The following is a 22,492-nucleotide window of genomic DNA, read 5'->3' as shown; positions in this document are numbered from 1 at the left end:
AGGAACTTCTATTATTTCATCAATAAGAAAGCAAAATCACGATATAATATAAACTATTTGGATTCACATTTTCACATGCACGACTCGTCAAAGCAAATTCATTCGTATGTATGACATATACGTGAGACAAATTTAAATATGGATATAGTAATGTATATTTTTCTATAAGCGTATGCACATATTTTTTTGGTTTTTCTAATAGTGAACCGATTTCATAAATAAAATACGATAATAAATGATAAGATTAATAATCATTTAGACAAATATATATTTGTGTTGTAATTTATAATAGATCGTAATAATGTAACGTTCAATTATAGCACTCGATAATAAATGATTACGTATGTAGATATCGCTGTTCATTTATTTCTACAACTATACATTGTTGTTAGAAATGCATGCTTTCACACGATCACATTTTCAGAATTGAAAAATAAATCGAAGCTCGAAAAATATAGCCTTTATTAAAAATTTAATTTGTAAGAGGCAAGACTTATATAATGTGTTTTACGACACCTGCATTTATTTCAAACTATACAATGTTAAAAGCACAATATATAACAAGATTTAATGCAACTTTTAAAAAAGAAGCAGGCACGCTATCGTGCTAATTGCGTAATTAATGCTGCACACATTTCGAAAAATTCCATTGTGTGGTGACCCGTTGCTTGCGGAGGCGGCAATGTCGGATCTAAAAAATATATATATATATATTTTTTTTTTATATACGTATATATAAATTATGTATTTAATCAGTAAGTTAGATATATATTAAAAGACTTGATTTACCTCGTCCAATGTCCTCTTCTTCGCTGGACAAAGATTTGAAGTCTAATAAATAACTCTTATGGTCGACTTGATATAATTGTAAAGACATCTTGCTATATCTGTCGGTCAAGTTGTTTTGATGTCTTACTCTAACGCTGTATGTGTTTATGATTTTCCATTCCTGAAAGAGACAATTCCGCGCGATGTCACGTTTAAACAATCAAACGGTATATAGGATTTTAGCAATTCAATAATCTTACAAAATTAAGCGCCTTCATAGCACGATAAACTTCATTCATAATGTCGTTGGGTTTGGATTGCGATCTGATTCCCAAGTGCCATTTCGCTCTCTTCACAGGCGTACCGCGATTGCCTTGCATCTGCGCAGGTGCGCTACCTTGCGAACCTTGACGTTCGCGGTATGCTGTAACATTATCATTACACATATGGTCACGTACAGAGGACAGCTATGATATTTTTCTAATAATCTCTACAGATTAATTCCTAGGTGGAGCACACAGGGGAAGAATTAATATAGGTCGTATTTGTTTCATTCATATTTTTTTTACATACGTGCAATTCTTTCTGGATGAGGCCTCAGTGGACTGCTGTTTGTCTCGTTTGGGCTGAACGCTACGGGCGGAGGGCTAGACGCCACATAAAAGTCTTTTAATTCTGCCTTGGCGGCTTCATCCGCGATTCTCTTGTTGTCTATGATCAAGTGATAGGCGATCGCCAGTTGATCGTGCGGATCGCCGCCCAACAGCGCGGAATGCACTTCCGGCTCTTTCACATTAAACTTCTCGCACACTTCGTTCACGGCATCTATATCGATAACAGATGAATCTTGCTCGACAGGTGAGGGAAACAAGTACGACGGTAAATCCTTTTGGAACCACTCGTGTTTTCTGAAATTGAAAAATATATGCGTTAAGCATAACGACAGCAGTGTTAATCGAATATATTCTGGAAAAAAAAATGTATCATTCAATATACTTAATATCCTCAATGGTCGCTCTCTTCATTGGATCCACTTGTAACATGTGGCATAAGAGACTAACAACACTCTTGTTCAAGTATTCTGGGATAGGAAAGACACCGGCTAAAATTAAAGAAAATTCTAATTAGTTGCCGCCCCTCAAGACGCCTGTTTGAGAAAATATCCAGCGCGTCAGTTGGCGTTTCTTCTTGAAGAGGACAACATACATTTAATTTTGCGGAATAGAGTAGGAACGTGCTCGTCGTCGAACGGCAAGGTACCACAGAGTAGCGCGTACAATATAACGCCGCATGACCAAATATCGACTTCGGGACCGGCGTACAATTTACCGGATATCACTTCTGGCGCAGCGTAATTCGGTGAGCCGCACGAGGTACGCAAGAACTCGCCGTCCATCATCATGTTCGACAGACCTACATTTTCGTAGAACATTTTTATCATCTACATGTAACGGGCGTGTCGATTTATGCCAATTATATCCCAAGTACCGAAGTCCGCAATTTTCACATGAAGATTGTGATCTAACAGAAGATTTTCCGGCTTTAAATCACGATGTACTATCATATGCCGGTGACAATAATCGACGCCCGATATGATCTGTTGGAAAAATCGTCGCGCTTCGTATTCCTTAAGCTTGCCGTGCTTAACGATATAATCGAACAGCTCTCCTCCCGAGACGTATTCCATTATCATGAATATATCTGTCGGCGTACTTATGACCTGATATCTGTTTACGTGAAACATACATTGTTTGGATTATACGAGCTATTTATTTAAAAGGAGACACGCCAAATATGGAAAATAAACATGTATGTATATCAATGTCTTGTTCGAACCATAAGCTTCTCCCTCCCTTCCCAAAATTAAATTCTCCAAAATTTATTTTATTATTTCTAAAATGTAAACCACTCATAAATACGAATTACTATATATGAACAGAACTAAAGTTCTACGATTAATTAATACTTACAGCTTAATGATATGAGGATGTCTGAAGAGCTTGAGATTTTGTATCTCTCTGCGAATTTTACCCACGACATCTAGACTCTTGATTTTTTGACGATTCAGAATCTTCACGGCGACTTTGTGCTTCGTTAAAACATGTTCCCCAACTATGAACGGTATCACAGAAAGCATATATAAGCATTTTGAGTAGAGTAATAATATAAACTATATGAAGAAAGACTTTGCGTTATATACGTACTTTTTACTTTACCAAATGTACCCACGCCCAAAGTCTGGCCCAACGTATAGTGACCTATCTTGACAATGGGCTGCGGTTGATTGCTCGGCGGTTTTTCAGACATCTCGAATGGGCTGCGATATAATTCACCAAGTAAAATTGATTATTGGTCTCAACGTTATGTTATATTCTTCAAATAACTTTGCAACAACTGCTAACTCATAAGTTAAAGGGAACGATCCGTTGTGCATCGAGCAATTTATTGAACATTCCAAAGACACTTGAAAATTCAGGATTTTGGAAAAATCACCCTACGTTCTTTCGCTTCGTACGTCCCACGAATATTATTGTAGCACAACTGATGAGAATATCAAACATAATGAATTTTAGACAGTTACGGTTTTATTATTCCGAGCTAGAGAATTCTGTTTCTCAAATAAGGATAAAACCTCGGATGGGCAAATCTGTCGAAAACAGTTCTTGCGGAGCGTCTACTACAAATTTTACTGGCAAAATGCCAGTAGAATCCATTGACAGAATATGACGGCAGGTTGACCGTGAAAACTGAGGAGAATCTGCCATTTCATAGCTACTTAAGCGATATATTCCATTTAAATGATTAAAATGACAAATTCTATTTGATTCCTGCTGGCAAACTGCTGTCAGATCTGTCTGCAAGTTTTACCGACGAAACAGAAGCTCAATACAAGTACACGGTTGATGCCACAATCTGCCAAGATACTCCACTCGAATCGGTCAATAGAAGGACTAAAGAGGTGGACCAAAAATTGTCAATTGTCGTGCTCTTTATTGTAGCCAGTTATGCGCAACGCTTTTGAAGGAGTGGAGTATGCCAGCCAAGAAAATTGCTCGTCACGCGTGACAAATGTACACTTCACCCAGAGTTTACATAACAAAAGTAACTTTCTTACGCACGACGCTGCAACGGAATAATAACGAATCGTGGACGTGTCGCGGAACCACGCAGTCAAGATGGTACGGAACGATTCCAATACTTCCAATCACCTGACGCTTATTTACATGCCTCTGGATGGACTTCTTATCACGCAGGGTGTCAATTTTTATCGAATCAACCTCGTGTCCTGCGACTCGAGTATACAATTTAAAAAGCTAATGCAAGAATATTCGGCGAATTAATCGCAGAATTCAATAGTTATTTGTCTCGCAATCACTCACAGCTCACAGCCGAGGGTCGTTGAGGGTAGGTCAACGGACCCAGACGGGAGTGACGGGACCTACTCGGGAATTGATCTCGAGGACACTCGACGCGAGACGGAAGCGCGAAGTTCCGCGATCCTCCGGGGACTCTCAATGTCGGAAAATGAATTCTCGTCTTTGACGCGTAGGCTGCGCGAATCCCCACCGAACTCTCCGCAATCTTGACTCGACTTGACGATCCCTAACCTCTCCGTACCTCTTCTCTCTTCTACTGCGCGCTGAACCTCCATATTTTTCCTCCGCCTCGCTCCTCTCCACCTCGCATTCGCGACCACGTGATTACTGTTGGACATATGATTTCGATTACTCCGATTTATAATTAACTGGTAATTAACTTAATTATCAAGTATAGTCGCGCGGGGTGTATTGTATGTACATACAACGTTGCATCTTAATTTTTATTGTCTTCTTTGATGATTTATGATTAAATATATAATGGTCGATATTTTTTTCAATTTTTTTCTTTTTTTTTTTTAATCGGAGTGAATAATACATATCTATTTCTATCAAATGTTAATCTCGGTTTAATTTACTCTTTTTATCTTTTTCTAATTCTTAGAGCTAGAAGAAGATGAAAGGTACCTAAGTTGAACCGAGATTAAAGTTAACCTACATCCAGTAGAAGTGGATAATTTAAATTCAATTAAAGGCCGGAGCGTAAAACGCGAAGTTTGAAAAATGTAAAAGAAGAAAAAATTTAACTAACTCATCGGTATCGGAACGTATATATTGTATATTCTCTGCCCACGGTGCGCAAAATCATATTGATCAAGACCGTGGGGCTATACACGGTGACGCGAAAGTAACCAACGCAACTGCGTCCCATCACAAAATTCACAAATCAAACTCGTCGCCATTGCTCATCATGAGCTCAGTGCGGGTCGTCGGGTGTTTCTGACGTCCAGTGAAGGTAATATCCAGTACATATCTCGCGGACAGCTGTGGGTAACTTTATTTAACCGCGATTTACGTTGCGTACTTAACGCTCGGCGAATCGACGATCGCGTCGCGAAATGTCTCGCTAGGGTGTCGTCGCGATAACGCTTTTTTTACGGAGACACACGTCTCGCTCTACCTATAGCTGTCGTCCAAGTTAGGTTAACTCGCCATTGACCGTGCGGCAAAGTTTGTTTATTACATAATAATAAACTGGTGTTCCGACTAGCTCAGCCCGTGGCGGAGATGTTGAGACTACCGATCGCGCGGGCCACCGGCCTGGCGGGTGGAAGGCACTGCGCCGTCGGTTTCCACACGACGTCCAGCAAGTCGCAGCAGGAGCTGGTCGAGGTCTTCATCGACGACAAGCCTGTGCAAGTGCCACCGGGAACGACGGTCCTGCAGGTTCGCGTCAATGTATTTTCCAACGTCGTCCTTTGTCCTTTCCTTCCTCGCTCGTCTTCTAAATCTTCATAGCTCATATATAGATATATGTACAAGCTAACGATTGGGAAATCACATTGTGATGAGTGGACGGAATGAGCAAACTGAACACCGTACTTGTAAAAGAGACCTCTATCATTTTTATCAGCACATAGTTTAAAATTAATGAGTACGTATTGGTGGACTTGTAAAAATAAACGTAAAGAAATTGAAAGATAGGCACGGCTGTGATATAAATACACGTAAGCTGACAGGGAAATTGAACACCCGTTATATTGTAACAAGTAGACAGAAGAGACGGAATAAAGAGAATTAAACACCGTACCGTAGAAGACATCTGTCATTTTTATTAGCACAAAGCTCAAAATGAATATACTTATATTCGTAGACTTGCAAAAATAAACGTAGACAAGTTGAAAGCTTGGGATGGTTCAGTAGTATTGGAAGATCTCGGCATAGACGGTTATTTCTATGAAAGAAATTTACCTAGAATTCATTGGAAAGATAGTTATAGTTATTAAGTGTACGTTAGAAAGTGTATTTAATAGTTTTTGAAATTATCTCGGTTGTCAAATTTACCGAAGATCATAATATTTTTCCATGTTAACGCATACTCCTTTTGCATTACGCGCTAATAAAAACGATGGGTTTCTTCTGCAGTGTTTGATGTATTTTATTCTTTATAGCTGAGATAAGATATTCTTTTTGTAAAAATATAATAATAAAATCAAGACGGCTAAGCAAGTAAGCTTCGTTATGAAGACAAGATAATTGCAAACAAGTGGAGACTCTTTGAGGACAAAATATATTTGTTACTATGATATTTCAAGTTATCAGTTCTGTTTCTTTAAAAAAATTGCTTCCATATAAGTGTTGACATTTTTTTTTAAGCACCTTGTGCTAAAAGTGGATAATGACATTTATGCGAGAAAATTTTTCTTTCAGGCCGCCGCCAAAGTGGGAGTTGAAATACCAAGATTCTGTTATCACGAACGTCTTGCCGTAGCTGGAAATTGCAGGATGTGTCTTGTTGAAATAGAGAAGCAAGTCAAGGTACGTGACACAATGGGACAGCCAAAAGGATAAGGTGCCTCAACAATTGATTGACTGTACTTTTAAATCCATCTTATAGCCGGTTGCTGCGTGCGCTATGCCAGTGATGAAAGGTTGGAGAGTGAAAACCAACTCCGACCTGACACGGAAAGCCCGCGAGGGTGTTATGGAATTTCTGTTGGTTAACCATCCGTTGGACTGCCCAATCTGCGATCAGGGCGGCGAGTGCGACTTGCAGGATCAAAGTATGGCTTTCGGAACCGACAGGAGTAGGTTCGTCGACGTTAACTTCTCCGGAAAAAGAGCAGTGGAGGACAAGGACATGGGGCCGTTAATTAAGACAGTTATGACACGCTGCATACATTGCACAAGGTGCATTCGATTCGCTTCGGAAATAGCTGGTATTGACGACTTGGGAACCACGGGTCGTGGCAATGATATGCTGGTAAATTTAATATTTCACATGTATTTGAAATATAATCATTCTTATTGCATATTTCGGTTTTCGGTTAGGAAAAAAAAGATTAATTATTTCACAAAAAATATATGTTTATTCTGCCAATAAGTGATTAACGAGAAAGACTCTATTTTTAATCGACAACGTTTGGCTATCAGTGTCGTGACAATTCGACCATTGGTTTTGGTCGGATTAATCGTCAAGACGTTTCGACCGTGGGTTTTGTCAATTTAGAAAAGACCAAGACCCATGGTCGAAACGTCTTGACGATTAATCCGACCAAAACCAATGGTCGAATTGTCGCGACACTGATAGCCAAACGTTGTCGATTAAAAATAGAGTCTTTCTCTCGTTAATTATTTCCTTTTAATGTCATGTAAAAGACTGTAACGAGGATTCTAGTTTCTGGAAAGATTTAAATATCCTATATCACATACTTTATATTCTATTAAATGACGTTATTCTTAAAAATTTGTGTAGCTATATAACGATTTTAAAGGTGGGGACATACGTCGAGAAAATGTTCTTGTCAGAATTGTCTGGCAATATCATCGACCTCTGTCCAGTGGGTGCGCTAACTAGCAAGCCGTACGCGTTTGTTGCTCGTCCATGGGAGACACGTCGTACTGACAGTATTGACGTTCACGATGCCGTTGGTAGCAATATAGTTATCTCTCACAGAACTGGAGAGGTTCTGAGAATACTACCAAGAGTGAATGAGGTAAATACTTTTAATATACTTGCAGCGAATAATATAAAAAAAGCATGATTTTATTATACATTACTATAATATTTAACGACATAATTTTTCTAGGCGGTGAACGAGGAATGGCTTTCGGACAAAGCTCGTTTCTCGTACGATGGACTCAAAAGGCAAAGACTCATTACGCCAATGATGAAGATCAATGGAAAATTGCAAGCTGTGGATTGGGAGGACGCACTTATCGCTGGTTAGAATTGATTAGTATTTATTATGCGTGTGCATCTAATAGATTCGTCATATCTCATTAGTAATCAGATCGTTCAGTAACGTTTTTTATACTGATTAGCTGCTAGATCTCTAGCGAATGTGCCGGCGGACAAGTGCGCTGCGATTGCTGGAAAATTGACGGACGCGGAAGCCCTGATCGCTATGAAAGATTTAGTGAACAAACTGGGCAGCGAGGGACTAGCCACGGAACAATGCTTCCCGAAGGACGGCTCGGGGATCGATCTCAGGAGTAGCTACCTTCTGAATAACACTATCGCCGCAGTTGAAGATGCGGACGTTGTAGTATTAATCGGCACAAATCCAAGATATGAAGCACCACTAATAAACACTCGTCTCAGGAAGGGCTATCTACACGGTGAACAAACGGTTGCTCTTATTGGCCCGGACGTAGACTTAACATATGAACACGAGGTACCGTTTCGACTTTCATCTATTTTGCGATAACAATACATAGAGTATTTTACAAAATGTAGCTTTTTTAGCACTTGGGAGAGTCTTTCGATATAATAACGAAATTGCGAAACGGCTCGCATCCGTTCTGTGCGACTTTGAAAGAGGCTAAGAAGCCACTTGTTATCTTGGGCGCTGATCAGCTAACTCGAAAGGACGGAGCTAAGATTCTCTACGAAACGCAAGAATTAACTAAGGCTTTAGGAGATAACTCAAAAGTGAGCTACTGCCAACGACTGTCGTATAATAATCTTATGGAAATTTTATTAATTATATACTTTGCTTCAGGCTCCCCAGGATTGGAAGATCTTGAACATATTGCATACAAATGCATCTCAAGTCGCCGCCTTAGATATTGGCTACGGCTCAACCGTAGAAGAGATCAAGGGGCGACAACCGAAAGTTCTGTTCCTTTTGGGTGCTGACGATGCAAATATTACGAAGGAAGATTTCCCAAACACATTTATCATTTATATAGGTATGTATATAACGATGCTAAGGACATTATACGTAACAAATTAATAGTACTCGTATTTATCATTAAATATCAAGTTACACCCATCATTTTTAATGAAATCGTCAATTAATGTCATCGAACATCATTTGTGATTCTAGGAAGTCACGGTGATGCTGGAGCAGCCATTGCAGATGTTGTATTGGCTGGAGCAGCGTACACCGAAAAAGTCGCAAGTTACGTTAACACTGAAGGTCGCTCCCAAGAAACGTGCGCGGCACTTACACCACCTGGCTTAGCGCGTCCAGATTGGAAAATCATTCGCGCTCTTTCCGAGGTAAATAAATTCGCATAGCAAAATCTTGTGTAAACATTCCGATCGTTAAGTAATTGATCGAGACATAAAATTGTATATTTTTATTAAATTGTTACAGATGGCTGGAATTACTTTGCCCTATGACAATCTAAACGACGTAAGATCCAGGCTCGAAGAGGTCGCGCCTCATCTGGTCAGATATGGCGATGTCGAACCAGCTAATTTCTTTACACAAGCTTTGGAGATAGCCAAGGTTTGTATCTTAATTAGACAAACTTCTTAAATACGAGGATAACAATATCAAATATATATTTTGTTATATACAGCAACAGTCCGGAGGATCATTCTTATCAGACCCTGTGGACATCAAACATAAGACGTTAGATCAGTTCTTCATGACTGATGTAGTATCGCGAGCGTCTTTAACTATGGCGAAGTGTGTTCAAGCGGTCATGAAACAACGGCAAAGTGCAGTATAAGCCATCCAATGTTCCACTGGATAAAATTCTCACCTGCTAGTTACTTGATATTACTGGCTAGATATTATGACATCCCACAGCCAGTGACAAAAAAATTTACAGGAACGTTAAAGAGAAGCATCGAGAAGCATGTATTTATAGAGCTCTGTATATTAAACTGCTGAAAATGGGAATTTACAAATGTTGTCCCTGTCAGTCCCATTAATTGTACATTCGTTAGTAGATTAGTTAAGCTATTTAAAATAAATATAATAAATACATTTTTGTTGGATAACTCTATAATTATCGTTTTGTTAAAGACTGCACTGGACATCGAATTACGTTAAACATATATAGGAATGTCTGGCGATGATTTCTTCAGTTCACATGTAATCTGCTTTTCAATTAATTGCATCATTTTTTTACAAACTTACTAAACACCTAAATGTAGTTAGAACACAATTACACAGAATTAGAATGATATAATTCAGTTTACTTAAAATATCTCTGTTAAATATCAAATTTATACATTTTAATTTTTAATTTCTGAAAATACGGCTAAATGTCCGTTTATACAACTGTGTGCATGTATTTGTGTACACGTTTGCAAATGTGCAAATATACATTTGCAAGTCTATTTTATATATGTTTGCATCATTTATATGACACATGAAATGAAATGTTATAATAGAAAATCTAGAAAAGAAAACTTGCTTGTTAACATAAGAATTCTCTTATTAATTTATCATTAAATTAGATGACAGAAGAACGTCAATTAAAACATCTTAGTTGCTCGATTCTGGTTGATCATCCGTGTCAAGTTCGCCTGAACTTTCATCAGATTCAACCTAAAAAAAAAAAGACATTTTACTTATCACATATTATACAAAAAAGCTTTATAAAACATACCTTATCTCCTAATTCAATTAATCTTTCTTTATACAGTGTAATTTTACTATCTTGATCTGTCAAGAGTTCTAAAAGATCTTCTTGATCCTTCTTCAATTTCTCAAGTTCATCCGTCTTCAATTTCAATTGATACTCCAATTCTGATTCCTTGTTTTCTTTGTTCTTCTCATCGTGCTGTTGCGTTATACGCGTATATTCCGCTAAACGATTTTCTAAATCTGCAACCATCGTTTTATACGTCTGCAATTCCTTTTCCAAATCTAGATTATTACTAGAAGCAATTGTCTCCTTTCCATCCCCTATGTTGGCTTGCGCAGCTCGAAGGACTAAATTTTGATCTCGTAGATGACTAACAGTCGATCGAAGTTCTTTTACTTGTGCCTGCGACAACGTTAAAAATTGTTGAAAAATATATTCTATAAATTTGTTTTTCTCCAAAACGAAAATCGCTCACTACCTCAAGTTCTTGTTTTTCTTTTGTAAGAAAATCATTAGCTTGATTTAACCTTTGAATTTGTGTATCCTGCTCTCTAATAAGGTCTTTGTATTGTGAAACCAATGTGTTATCAGGTAAGTTCATCACAGATAATTGATTCTTGTTCTGATGTTCATTATTAGCATCTATCACCGATTTTATTATAACACCTAGAAAGAAGAAAAAAATCTCATTTGCATTTAAAATAAACTGACGGTATTAATTTTCCTTATTAATGTAAATTGTTGTAATGTATCTAAATTACCTTCCAAACTTTTTAGCAACCTGCAAAACTCGTGATCGAGTAAAAGTTCTGACGGATTTTTAGCTGACGGCTGTGGATGTTTTAACGTTCGAGAATAAATTTCGTGCCTGACAATACCACCGATCGCATCTTGAAACTTTTCCAAACCTATTCTATTCTCTATTAAATTGCACACTTTTTCCTGTAAAACAATACAGAGAATTTATTTGCCGAGATACACGATAACGACGGATTCGATTCTTCATTCCACGTACGAATTTTTAAATTCGTAAGTTAAGAGTAGACGACCCTGACAGAAATCTAGCCATTCCAGTTAAGGTTTTTGTATGTAGCTGACAATTACATCACGTAAAATAGATAAAAGAGAAAGACCGAATCTTTAGAACAAGTCAAAATCCAAGAGCCGATATTGATCGATCGATCGATTGTTATTAATCACTCGTTAGTTACTTTATATACCAGATTGGCACGAATATTAGTCGGTATTTACCTTAGTATAAGTAGGTACGCTATCGTCGTTGAAGTGTACGCAAATACCGATAAGTAAGGCGCACATACTCTGCAGCAAGGTCTCTTGTAAATCGTCGTTATTTTCTTGCGACGACAAAAGGGCTGTTAGATACGCTACCGAAGAGTCGATAGCCAGGAACGATTTTACCGCGAGCGGACAGTACGAGGCCCATCGACAAAGCAGAATCAGCAGGCCCAATTTACACTGCGTTTTGTTACCCTGCTGCAACAACATAACGCATTGTTGCATAAGCGTCACTGGCGGTTTCCCGATATTGGTTGCGAGAAGTACTCTTAAAAGCTGTTCCTTCTGACTTATGTTCTCGATCAAGGCGTGCGACAATGCCACGGCGGAGAACCAATTTGACAGAGAATCTATAGAGAATAGTCCGCCACACAACAACTGTCCTAACAACAGATATACGCGAAATAGTCTTGCGTTATTTCATAGTTCAATCAGGAACGTTTGTCTAGAATTTGGAGTTCTTTTGTATTTTATAAAAACAAAAAAAAAGCTTGCAAACCTGTAGTTATCGACGGTGCCTCGTTGCCTTGCGGTAACAAAGTCTGAATTAACTGCGTCTGCCCAACTTCATTCTTATACAGGAAGCATTGGATGCAATATAATACTGAACATCGTAGAGCAAACGGTTGTTTTTCGTTCACCATGGACATTAATAGAACGACAATCGCCGGCCTATAATATACTTGTATGTAATTTTCAAGTCATTTATCTTCTGAATAATATGGCACATGTATGATACAAAATAAGCGTACTCGGCATACGTCGGTATACCTTGGAGGAGTGCTCGGTGCCATGACACCCGCCACAAATTCTTGATTACTAGCATTCCCTCTTATTACCTCCGCTACAGTATTAATGATCTCCGTTAATACATCTGCTGGCACTCCGCTAGCCATCAATATATCGCACAGCGCTTGCAATAATCCGCACGCTCTCATAGTTCGTTGACAAGCTGCGACTACCTTCACGCGAAACAATTGTTATTAATTAAACAACAGACAAATATCGTAAATTCCATACAGCGTTAATATTTTCGAGCTACCTGAGCAGGAGCACTCGGTGCTACTAGCGCTCGTACAACTCGCACCATGCAGTGAACATTGGACACCTTCTGTGGACTCCACGCACCAAGATTGTTATCCTCCGTTTCATTGGGAATTTGGAACATTGGCGTCAGTTTCTGAATATAGCTACCTGTACGTTGCAATATAAAAATATTACAGAACGGCAAAAATTATACAAGTTGTCAGAGAAATCCAACGACAAGCACATTACCTTCCTTAAAGAAGTTTTGGTTGCTGACGTTCCCCCTGAGAAGATTTAACATCAGCAGGAGGCAATCTTCCACAACAATACCACCATCCGCGTTGCCCTCTTGCTCAATAACATCAAATATGCGATCAAACGCACTTTCAAACGCCACTATCTTTTGTATGTTAGCATTGCCTTTTGTTAATTGAACGAGCAGCAACAAGACCTATATAGCAAATATAAATAACATATTACAAGCAAAGCTCTTATTATTCCAGAAGTGTTTGTTGAAAAATAATAAATTTAGCGTACATCGTTGCGTATAACTTCTCTGCTGTCACTCAGCAAGTCCATCAGTTTAGAGACACCCATAGGGCTGACCAGAATTATTTCCTGAATATCTTTAGATCTATTCGCCAGCAAATGCGTCAGTAGCTTTAGCGCCGGCCACCTGACGCGAAAGTCAAACTCCTCGAGAAACGTCAGCACCAAACCAACACTGTCCGAGTGCTTGATGAATATTTCTGTAAACTGTTCCCCTATTTGGTTCTTGGAGCCGTGTTTTTCGACTGAAATAACGCGTGGCAATCAGACGTAAAATTGATTGTGCCAAAGAAATAACTCAGTCTTATACCTTCTTCGTCGAACGTTTCAGGGTACGTTATATTGCACAGAGTATCCAAGGCCAAGCCAATTATCTCGCAATCCGTCCTGTCCATCTCCAGCACCTGCCTGAGCGCGTCCATTCCCTGAGCACCCACCTCCACGCGATACGTGCGCGAAAACGCCTTGAGCGCACGGCAGGCATCTCTTCTGTCGTCGAGCAGAGTAGAAGACTGCAGTCTGTCCACCAGTTTCTCCACCTGTGTCAGAAAAATATTGCAAGAGCTACCTGTAATTTAAGTCCGTCGGCCAGGAAGCTTTATCGGATAATTAGCGGCGACGTAATCCCAGCGGCGAAGGCGCTTACGACGTTCGTCCAAAACATAGGGAAGTAACCTTCCGTCGGCGCGTGAAAACATGAAATATATTCATCGGTTCCCACTCACCGTATCGGCACCCGTCGGCTGCGTACCGGCGGGAGCGGTCCCCAAGACGGATTTCAGGCTGCTTTTAAAATACTCCATTTCTCTCTGTCTCTCTCTCGGCGAGATTTCTTTCCACCGCCTGTCAGTGTAAACTACACGTCACACGTCGACATTTTAAATCCAAGAGGTGTCTCAATGCCGCTTCCGCACAATCCGCACAGGCTCCTCCCATAAACACCACGGACACGTTGGACCCGGTTGTTGCGGTGGGGGATGGGGGGACGAGAAAAAAGGCACGGTGTAGCTATATACTGAGGTGTAGCTGAAGCTGAAGGAACGAAACGACGAACCTGGATTGGCTTCGCCATGCTGACTCGACGTCTCGGACGAAGTGTGATTGGCCGTCGATATAAGTTTGTTCCTCACAGTCGAAATCTTTTGCATTTCGGATCTCGCTTCTTTTTCCCTCCAATTATATATACCTATATTTTAATCTCCAATTATCTTAATTGTTTACTTGGCTCGTTTTTAGAGATGCAGAAAATACAACGCGAAGCTGATCTAATATCAGATAATTTACGTCGCAATTAATACAGCGATAGTAATTATTATTAATGTTTTAATTTAATGTTTATAATGCAATAATTTGTATTGTAACTAATATAGCACATTTACAGTAATAAAAATTTATTATTATTTTATTATTATTTATATATTTGTATTTTTTTTATGTTCGTAATTTATACATTTGGAAATGAAGCCGATTCAATTGTTTTCATGCACCAACAGCTGAAAAGAACAAGTCGGGGCGTATCTATAATGAACCGCATGCGTAATCTAACCTAATATTTCGCAAAGCTGAAATTTTAGATATATATACATATCTAAATATATCACGTATTATGATATGTATCGTTACCGAACGTGCTCAAGTATTCTCACTCGCGAATCCGTTGTGTGAGAAACGCAGACTCGATTGAGATTCGCTGTCACATTTTTTCCCTTGACATTTCCGCGTTGTGGATCGTAGAGTCGTAGAGTACATAGTACATCTCGAGTGCGTCTCTGTACAGCCTCCGGCGGCGGCGGTTCGCCTGGAATTACATCTGTATGCTACAAATCTTCCCGAGTTGACAAGATGTTTTCGAGGATGTTGCGAAAGCCGTTGATCGTTACGATTAAGAAAAGGTGACTGCGACAACGTGACGTCAAATCATCTCGCGAAACTTAAGTCGTGGACTTGTATAACCTTCATCTTATTCGTTCTAAAGGAAGAGAAAAGAAAGGAATTCAATACATTTTACACGTCGATTCGATGGAAAGTTCGTTATCACATTTGTTTGTCTTTTATCTTTCAGTTCTACCCGCTCGCGATATTTCAATACCTGGCAAAGGTGTAACTTCTCCTCCCAGAGAATACCCCCTGATTTGAAGGAGAATCAGAGGAAGACCGTTACGTCATTTCCACCGTTGTCAGAACCCATTCCGAATTTGCCGAAAGCTGTTTACTCGACCGCGAAAGAGGAGCATCAAACGACGCAGATCACAGTCCTACCAAATGGCTTGAAAGTCGCGTCTGAAAATAGATTTGGACAATTTTGCACTATAGGTGGTGAGTTGAGCACAATTTCGTTATTGTATGCAACCGTTGGCCTAATTTACATCGATCACTCGATACGCGTATTAAATGGTAAATAACTTGTAAATTAGTTTGTTTATTGGCTGATCAATTCAAATATACTATTTGATACGCGTATCAAGAGATCGGTGCAAACTAGGCCACACACTGATAGATTTGTATGCAGATTGTTATATTATTATTTTAATTTTCAGTCCTCATTGACTCGGGTCCTCGATATGAAGTGGCATATCCCAGCGGCATCTCGCACTTTCTTGAAAAGTTAGCATTTAGTGTAAGATTCCTTTATTAAGTATTACTGGTAATATCTTCATATGAGCATCGAAGATTGTTGACCTATACTTGTAGCTGGCATGGTCCGTTCAATAATTTTGAATTTATTAATAGATACTTCGTGTCTTATGATTAATAATCTTTCTTAATTTTAATTCTCAATTCTCACAAATGTGTGCAAAACTATGTTATATTACTCGTTACAGTCTACAAACACATTCGACAGCAAAGATAAGATAATGCTAGCGCTAGAAAAGCATGGCGGTATATGCGATTGTCAAGCGTCTCGCGACACATTTGTCTACGCAGCATCGGCTGAACGTCGCGGGTTAGATATAGTTACTCAAGTTCTAGGTGATATTGTCTTAAGGCCTCAAATTACAGAAGAGGAGGTATGTATGATGTGTAATGGTTCTACGAGAAATCATTGTCCATATCTTGTCATTTAATTAAATTATAAATCGTTTCTAGGTACAAATTTCCAGACAAACGGTGCACTTCGAACTGGAATCTTTGCATACTAGGCCAGAACAAGAGCCTATATTGATGGACATGATTCATGCTGTGAGTTGAAACTAATGGTTCTGGATATATCCTAGCAGAATTACGAGTGTATTCTTATTGCGAAGGAAAAAAGACATAATTACATGTGGATATTATATCGGTAGGCTGCGTATAGGCAAAATACATTAGGTTTGCCCAAGATCTGTCCAGAAAAGAATATCGAAAGGATTGATAGGAAAATTTTACACACATATCTCAAGCATCATTATGTGCCGAATAGAATAGTAGTTGCTGGAGTTGGTGTTGAACATGACGACCTGGTCCACGCCGTTACTAAGTAATAGCCATAAATTTTTCACAGATGGTGACGAGTAATTTTATACATAAATTCACAAGTATTTAAGTAATTTATAAATAATTTTGTAGAATAATAACTTTTTAATATAAGTTAAGCATATTCTAGCATTACTTTACGATATTATAATGTAACGTTACAAACATTTTTTAAATCTTTCTGTTCATGTAATAATAAAATATTATCTTTGATGTTTTGTAGGTATTTTGTAGATCAAAAACCTATCTGGGAGGAACAACCTGATCTTATTCTGCCAAATAACGCAAATACTGTCGATATGTCGGTCGCGCAATATACTGGAGGATATGTTTTGGTATGGTCATCTACACGATAAAGTACATTTGCCTTTATTGCGGAATTAAAAGATAAAAGACCTGCTTACATCTTTAACAGGAAGAATGCAATGTGCCGATTTATGCGGGACCCAGTGGCTTACCCGAATTATCACACGTTGTTATAGGTTTAGAAGGCTGCTCTCATCAAGATCCAGATTTTGTTGCTATGTGCGTATTAAATATGATGATGGGAGGCGGTGGCAGTTTTAGCGCGGGCGGTCCTGGAAAAGGCATGTACACGCGTTTGTACACCAATGTGTTGAATAGGTAATACGTTTTATGCTTTATTGTAATAATTAATGTTCAGAAAAAATGAATAAATTTGTAGTTCATATTTATAATAGATTTATATGTCATACTTGCATTGAGGGTTTTAATCGAGAATACTATATCGAGAAAGTTGTATGTTGTAGGTATCATTGGTTATACAGTGCAACCGCATACAACCACGCTTATGCAGACACTGGTTTATTTTGTATTCACGCCTCATGCACGCCGTCCCATGTGAAGGATATGGTAGAAGTAATTGTGCGCGAGATGGTCGCCATGACGGGCGGAATTTCGGATAACGAATTAGCGGTATGATTTTTACATTTCTGAACCAGTTATTAATACTACATCGTGTTTATATATATATATATATATATATATATATATATATGTGTGTGTGTGTGTGTGTGTGTGTGTGTGTGTGTGTGTGGGTGTGTGTGTGTTATCATAGCCAGAATCACGTTAGAAAATTAAAAAATTTTAAGAATTGTACAAATTAAAATCTGATTTTTACTAAATTATTGTCTTAATCGATGATTACATCTTGGAAAATCTTATTCTTTGTATAGAGAGCAAAGAAGCAATTGCAGTCGATGCTGCTTATGAATTTGGAACAACGGCCCGTTGTATTCGAAGACATTGGTAGACAGGTCCTAGCGACTGGCACCAGAAAACGGCCTGAATACTTCATGCAAGCTATTAGTAAGCTGCAAAGCTCTTTGCAATTTAATAACAAAAATCCGGTTCTTCCATAACATTTATAAAAAAACACGATGCTTGCAGATGGAATATCTAAGGATGACATCAATCGAGTAGCGCAACGTTTATTAAAATCACCACCTTGCTTGGCAGCACGTGGCGAAGTAAAGGCTGTACCTTCCATGGCGGACATTCAAAACGGCTTGCTTGATGCACAAGGTCGGTTACCAGGTTCTCGCAGCAGACTGTCACTTTTTCGTTAAAAAATTCTCTAAGATATTCGAACTATCTTCTCATCCTAAATAAATGTCAGTTGTCCATATCCAGTTATACATTAATGTAACACCGAACGTTCGATCTCAAATAGAGTTGAATCCCAAAAATATGATACGAGATGCATCGTGTTTCCGCTGTCGAACAAAAATTCTGATCACTAAAATAACTGAATTTTCTAACATTATAACGAGGCTATTGAAAATTGTAATATTAGAAGAAATAGTATTAAATGTCGAAGATTTTAATATATAATATACAATATGCAAAACGCTCCTCATGTATAATATTATACTAGATTTTGTATATATACGATTCAAGAGGGTAAAGTTAATAAATTAGAGAGAAATAATTCGTTCGTCGTTCAATAGCACGAGAGAAAGTAAAAGCTGTGCCATTAATCAGAAGCGTAATGCAAGATACACAAGATTGAGCCTAGAGATTAACCACGCACAAACTATGGCGTTCGATATTGGATTTCTACAGCAAAATCAGATGCACGTAAAAACGACTTGAATTTTGATAAACAACAAAATTAGAGTCTAGATTAATCAAATTTCTGATTAGGTTAACTTGTATCTTGGTGATAACTTATTAAAAATAAATTTTATTTGTATAAATTATATACGCTAATATGATTAATAGATTCACTATACATATATATCGAGTTTTCTTTATTCTTGGTTGATTTATACACATGAATCTGTGTACACATCGTAATAATCCAGAATGAAGAACGGTTACACCTCCGCTTCCTCCAAGGTCTTGAGGAAGGAGGCCTTCTTCTGGGCCACACGATTTTTCCTCTCGGACAATGACAATTTCGCACGGTTCCATCTCTTTTTAATTGGTGGCTTCTCTCTCGTGACCTTCGTATGCTCCGGATTGGCCCGGATGGCTTCATGGGCCTTCTTGTATATGTTCTCGATCTGTTAAAAGTAACAAATTTTTTTTTGTATGTTATCTCAATGTTTGTCTACATAATAGCGTATGTATGTAACACAGGTTTATTTTAATAAATGCGTTAAATGTATGCATTTACAATCAACAACCAATGAAGATTGCTGTTGTCCAATCGCGACGCTACGTAGACTTGAATAATCTAAGTAGCAATTTTAAATTGGACGTATGTATATTGAAATCATATAGATATACATTCAGAATTGCATCGTAGTCGCTTACATCGTTCGCAGAGATGCCAAGCTTGATATATTGGGAGAACTGCCTCTTGAAAGCTTCATCATCCTCCTCTTCCAGCAGTCTCATGTAGTTCGCGACATGTTGGCCGAATATGTGCTGTCGGTGCACATCTGCGTTGAACGTCTTCGATTCGCCATCATAACCAGGGAATCTCTTGGTACTGTAAAACAAAACAACTCGATAACTGAAACGCAGCTAAAATTATATAACATGATAAATTACAAATTTTTAGAATCAATATTGAGATACTAATCCTATTTTGTTTTTTATATAAAATTTACAAGAAAAAATCATCAAACCATAAAGACAAAAGCAAGTTTTAAAACTTAAACAATGTACGTATATCATGAAATCATAAACTACTACGTGTATTTGTTTTATCAAGCAATCGTACAAAATTGATCTGATTGAGATTAACTTATATTTATTTCATTTCATTTCATTTCTTTACGATACATGCTAATCAGGATACATAACAGGGAACAATCGTGTTTTCTTCATAGAAACATCAAAGCGAGCTGAGTATGTGTCATCATGTTAGCGACGTATCACATATTAGACATATTTAAAACAAAAGCAAAAAGAAAAGATGATATTTATGACAACAAAAATATGTTTAAAGCTTAAATTATTAAACTGATACAATTAAAATTATATTAAGATACAATTGTATCTTTTTATTACCTATGAGGGATATTGAGACCACCGTCAACCGCGCCTTTCATGGCGCCAAAAACTCGAGCGCCCGTTGTGGTGCGCATTAATCCCGTGTCCAGGTAACATCTGAAGGCACCTGGGCCATCATCCAATTCCTCGACATTGTACTCGTCACCAGTCACATCTGTAGTACCCACGTATAAGGTATCCAATCCCAGCTTCTTAAGAAGCTATCAAAAACAAATTTCACACGTTTGATTGTAATGGTTGATCTCTGAACATCATTTGGTACAAATATTTAATAATTTTTGCTAATCAGGTTTTGCATAACAGGGAACAATCGTGTTTTCTTCATAGAAATCAAAGCGAGCTGAGCGTGTCATCATGTAGCAATGTATCACATATTAAACATATATTTATAAAAAAAAAAGTAGAGAAGAGACGACTTACCCTTCTAGCCAAGAGCAAGCCGGTGCAGTAAGCAGACGCATAATTGGTAAGACCAACTTTAATTCCATATTTGGGAAGTTCATGGCTGTAAGCAGCACATACGATCCTGTCTCCTTCAATTCTCGAATAGGCAACCTTGAGAAACATATACGCAATATATATGCGTTATTAAGTACCATAATTATTATCCTTAACATAAATTTAATATATATTGTATAACAATTTTAGTTAAAATGGCAATATTCCTAACCAGTCGAGTCTTTGCTAAACTGTGACAGAATTTAAGGGTGCTTACGAAGAAGCGCTCGGAGTTCGCTCGGAGTCAGAATTTGGTATACCATTTGTTACGTGCACTATACCAAAACCTAACCCCCGAGGGCCTCTCCGTAAGCACCCTAAGTATATCAATCAAATTACCTGGCATGTAATATCCTTGTTGGACAAACGTACGATCAACCTGTACTTAGGTGTATTGTACTTGTTCTTGTCCTGAATAGTCAATCGCTTACGAGCATAGTAATCAGTCTTTCCTTCGCGGCGCCTCTTGAACTTAACTTGGTACCGCTTGAAGTACTGCTTATTCTTGACCACTTTGACGAAACCCTATGAGGGAGCATGCACGGATTAGAACAAGAGCGTAGAGTTGCGGAGTTTTTAGTTACTTCTCTACCATATTCAGATAGGGTCAACAGGGTTAAAAATTTCATTTCATTTCTGTATCAAAGTGAGCTGAAGCTTTCATCATGGAAAATTTATTCTCCATTTATCTCTTTCTAACAAGTAAGCATATATAATTTGCGGTATAACTAAATTAAAATGAAGGGCTGCTCTCCAAAATTCACTCTGGATAACTAAAATCTATAGTTTACGTCATGTACACTATAGCATTTTAGTTAACGAGAGTGGATTTTGGAGCACGGCCAAGTATATATCAGGAATATTCATAACCCATCTTGTTACGTATAAATATTTCCTTATTTCTTTCGCATAACGGAAAACGACAGATAGCTTTTTAAAACAGAATGCGTGCTTTCAAAAGAGGCAAATAGTGTTAAAACTATACGGGCGAAACGTGTCGGTTTCTCTACAGAAATATGTCCTAGCCACGCGGCAATTAAATCCTTCTGGAAAATAAGCATCTCGCTTTTTCGTTGGTTCTCAATAAATCATTACTGCGTATTATGGTTTATTTTATCAAATAAACATCATATTGGAAAGAATTGACTCACCATTGTGTTAGAATTACGCGAAAAACGTAATCGCCACGACGGACCGTACGGAAAAGAACGCTGCGGAAAAATCAAGGAAGATGGCGGACGATAAAATCGATGGAAGATGGAATGGAAATAGAAGGGCAACTCGGCAACTATGGCGATACTAGCGACAATCGAAGCTGACGGACGCCAATGGTCGCGTTCAGCAGTCGAACATGATTGGCTCTTACTTTTAGAACCAACCAATCAACGCAGAGTGTTGATAAGGCGAACTTGAACCAGTTGTGTCTTGTGTCTGGCTGAACGCGTCCGATGATGATAGAGCGATTGGTCGAATTGGCACAAATTGCGCTTGCCGTGCAGAAAAAAAAGAGATATAAAATATAAATATATATATTTTTATTTTATAAA

The 22,492-nt window shown here is 38.3% G+C and overlaps 5 protein-coding genes across 12 annotated transcripts; 2 read left to right on the top strand and 3 right to left on the bottom strand.

The window, feature by feature from the left end:
- Nucleotides 1-5: 5 nt before the first annotated feature.
- Nucleotides 6-5,011, bottom strand: Ampkalpha (AMP-activated protein kinase alpha subunit). 7 transcript variants are annotated; one of them, XM_077411164.1, is made up of 11 exons: nucleotides 4,897-5,011; nucleotides 4,212-4,472; nucleotides 2,973-3,085; nucleotides 2,739-2,880; nucleotides 2,257-2,495; nucleotides 1,975-2,181; nucleotides 1,765-1,870; nucleotides 1,342-1,676; nucleotides 1,029-1,192; nucleotides 790-949; nucleotides 6-691 (listed from the first exon to the last, which is right to left on the bottom strand). In XM_077411164.1, the coding sequence occupies exons 2-11, from the start codon at nucleotides 4,418-4,420 to the stop codon at nucleotides 600-602; spliced, it is 1,767 nt and encodes a 588-aa protein (XP_077267290.1). In that variant the 5' UTR covers nucleotides 4,421-4,472; nucleotides 4,897-5,011; the 3' UTR covers nucleotides 6-599. The 7 variants fall into 7 exon arrangements, with proteins under 7 accessions (XP_077267290.1, XP_077267294.1, XP_077267293.1 ...); XM_077411168.1 differs by lacking the exon at nucleotides 4,897-5,011 and adding an exon at nucleotides 3,884-4,060 and having other exon boundaries at nucleotides 4,149-4,376; XM_077411167.1 differs by lacking the exon at nucleotides 4,897-5,011 and adding an exon at nucleotides 3,884-4,054 and having other exon boundaries at nucleotides 4,149-4,376.
- Nucleotides 4,967-10,044, top strand: Nd-75 (NADH dehydrogenase (ubiquinone) 75 kDa subunit). Of its 2 annotated transcripts, none has more exons than XM_077411159.1 (12): nucleotides 4,967-5,100; nucleotides 5,361-5,531; nucleotides 6,516-6,623; nucleotides 6,703-7,068; nucleotides 7,580-7,801; nucleotides 7,895-8,030; nucleotides 8,130-8,482; nucleotides 8,554-8,739; nucleotides 8,810-8,999; nucleotides 9,137-9,312; nucleotides 9,410-9,544; nucleotides 9,618-10,044. In XM_077411159.1, the coding sequence occupies exons 2-12, from the start codon at nucleotides 5,373-5,375 to the stop codon at nucleotides 9,768-9,770; spliced, it is 2,184 nt and encodes a 727-aa protein (XP_077267285.1). In that variant the 5' UTR covers nucleotides 4,967-5,100; nucleotides 5,361-5,372; the 3' UTR covers nucleotides 9,771-10,044. The 2 variants fall into 2 exon arrangements, with proteins under 2 accessions (XP_077267285.1, XP_077267284.1); XM_077411158.1 differs by having other exon boundaries at nucleotides 5,356-5,531.
- On the bottom strand, nucleotides 9,903-15,268 carry P115 (general vesicular transport factor p115). The gene is made up of 13 exons (XM_077411155.1): nucleotides 15,132-15,268; nucleotides 14,234-14,694; nucleotides 13,819-14,047; nucleotides 13,497-13,753; nucleotides 13,209-13,410; nucleotides 12,976-13,127; nucleotides 12,705-12,895; nucleotides 12,433-12,605; nucleotides 11,889-12,316; nucleotides 11,399-11,579; nucleotides 11,116-11,303; nucleotides 10,659-11,039; nucleotides 9,903-10,597 (listed from the first exon to the last, which is right to left on the bottom strand). Exons 2-13 carry the CDS (start codon nucleotides 14,309-14,311, stop codon nucleotides 10,535-10,537), a joined length of 2,523 nt encoding a protein of 840 aa, XP_077267281.1. The 5' UTR covers nucleotides 14,312-14,694; nucleotides 15,132-15,268; the 3' UTR covers nucleotides 9,903-10,534.
- Nucleotides 15,264-19,219, top strand: LOC143900154 (mitochondrial-processing peptidase subunit alpha). The gene is made up of 12 exons (XM_077411170.1): nucleotides 15,264-15,400; nucleotides 15,571-15,824; nucleotides 16,046-16,125; nucleotides 16,331-16,516; nucleotides 16,596-16,688; nucleotides 16,793-16,965; nucleotides 17,185-17,296; nucleotides 17,377-17,585; nucleotides 17,732-17,897; nucleotides 18,158-18,290; nucleotides 18,372-18,506; nucleotides 18,932-19,219. Exons 1-12 carry the CDS (start codon nucleotides 15,351-15,353, stop codon nucleotides 18,991-18,993), a joined length of 1,653 nt encoding a protein of 550 aa, XP_077267296.1. The 5' UTR covers nucleotides 15,264-15,350; the 3' UTR covers nucleotides 18,994-19,219.
- Nucleotides 19,218-22,248, bottom strand: Rpl5 (ribosomal protein L5). The gene is made up of 6 exons (XM_077411181.1): nucleotides 22,097-22,248; nucleotides 21,285-21,470; nucleotides 20,868-21,002; nucleotides 20,445-20,647; nucleotides 19,743-19,920; nucleotides 19,218-19,489 (listed from the first exon to the last, which is right to left on the bottom strand). The coding sequence occupies exons 1-6, from the start codon at nucleotides 22,097-22,099 to the stop codon at nucleotides 19,301-19,303; spliced, it is 894 nt and encodes a 297-aa protein (XP_077267307.1). The 5' UTR covers nucleotides 22,100-22,248; the 3' UTR covers nucleotides 19,218-19,300.
- Between the last annotated feature and the right edge of the window lie 244 nt (nucleotides 22,249-22,492).

This window comes from Temnothorax americanus, unplaced genomic scaffold, assembly GCF_048541705.1.
Source record: "Temnothorax americanus isolate GAGA-0224 unplaced genomic scaffold, ASM4854170v1 Scaffold3, whole genome shotgun sequence".
NCBI lineage: Eukaryota > Metazoa > Arthropoda > Insecta > Hymenoptera > Formicidae > Temnothorax > Temnothorax americanus.
The sequence above is the reverse complement of the archived record's forward strand: the minus strand, read 5'-3'. Positions and strand labels throughout refer to the sequence as shown.

Coding starts and splice junctions, on each gene's coding strand:
- Nd-75 (XM_077411159.1), top strand. CDS start 5,373: ATGTTGAGACTACCGATCGCGCGGGCCACCGGCCTGGCGGGTGGAAGG. Junction 8,483..8,553: donor ACTTAACATATGAACACGAG/GTACCGTTTCGA, acceptor TAGCTTTTTTAG/CACTTGGGAGAGTCTTTCGA. Junction 9,313..9,409: donor TCATTCGCGCTCTTTCCGAG/GTAAATAAATTC, acceptor AAATTGTTACAG/ATGGCTGGAATTACTTTGCC.
- P115 (XM_077411155.1), bottom strand. CDS start 14,311: ATGGAGTATTTTAAAAGCAGCCTGAAATCCGTCTTGGGGACCGCTCCC. Junction 13,128..13,208: donor CCAAAACTTCTTTAAGGAAG/GTAATGTGCTTG, acceptor TGCAACGTACAG/GTAGCTATATTCAGAAACTG. Junction 10,598..10,658: donor TAATTGAATTAGGAGATAAG/GTATGTTTTATA, acceptor TTTTTTTTTTAG/GTTGAATCTGATGAAAGTTC.
- Rpl5 (XM_077411181.1), bottom strand. Junction 20,648..20,867: donor GCTTGCTCTTGGCTAGAAGG/GTAAGTCGTCTC, acceptor TGTTTTTGATAG/CTTCTTAAGAAGCTGGGATT. Junction 19,921..20,444: donor GGTCTCAATATCCCTCATAG/GTAATAAAAAGA, acceptor TTTGTTTTACAG/TACCAAGAGATTCCCTGGTT.
- LOC143900154 (XM_077411170.1), top strand. CDS start 15,351: ATGTTTTCGAGGATGTTGCGAAAGCCGTTGATCGTTACGATTAAGAAA. Junction 16,126..16,330: donor TTGAAAAGTTAGCATTTAGT/GTAAGATTCCTT, acceptor TACTCGTTACAG/TCTACAAACACATTCGACAG. Junction 16,966..17,184: donor CTGGTCCACGCCGTTACTAA/GTAATAGCCATA, acceptor GATGTTTTGTAG/GTATTTTGTAGATCAAAAAC.
- Ampkalpha (XM_077411163.1), bottom strand. CDS start 4,483: ATGTCCAACAGTAATCACGTGGTCGCGAATGCGAGGTGGAGAGGAGCG. Junction 950..1,028: donor CTATGAAGGCGCTTAATTTT/GTAAGATTATTG, acceptor TGTCTCTTTCAG/GAATGGAAAATCATAAACAC. Junction 692..789: donor AGAAGAGGACATTGGACGAG/GTAAATCAAGTC, acceptor TATATTTTTTAG/ATCCGACATTGCCGCCTCCG.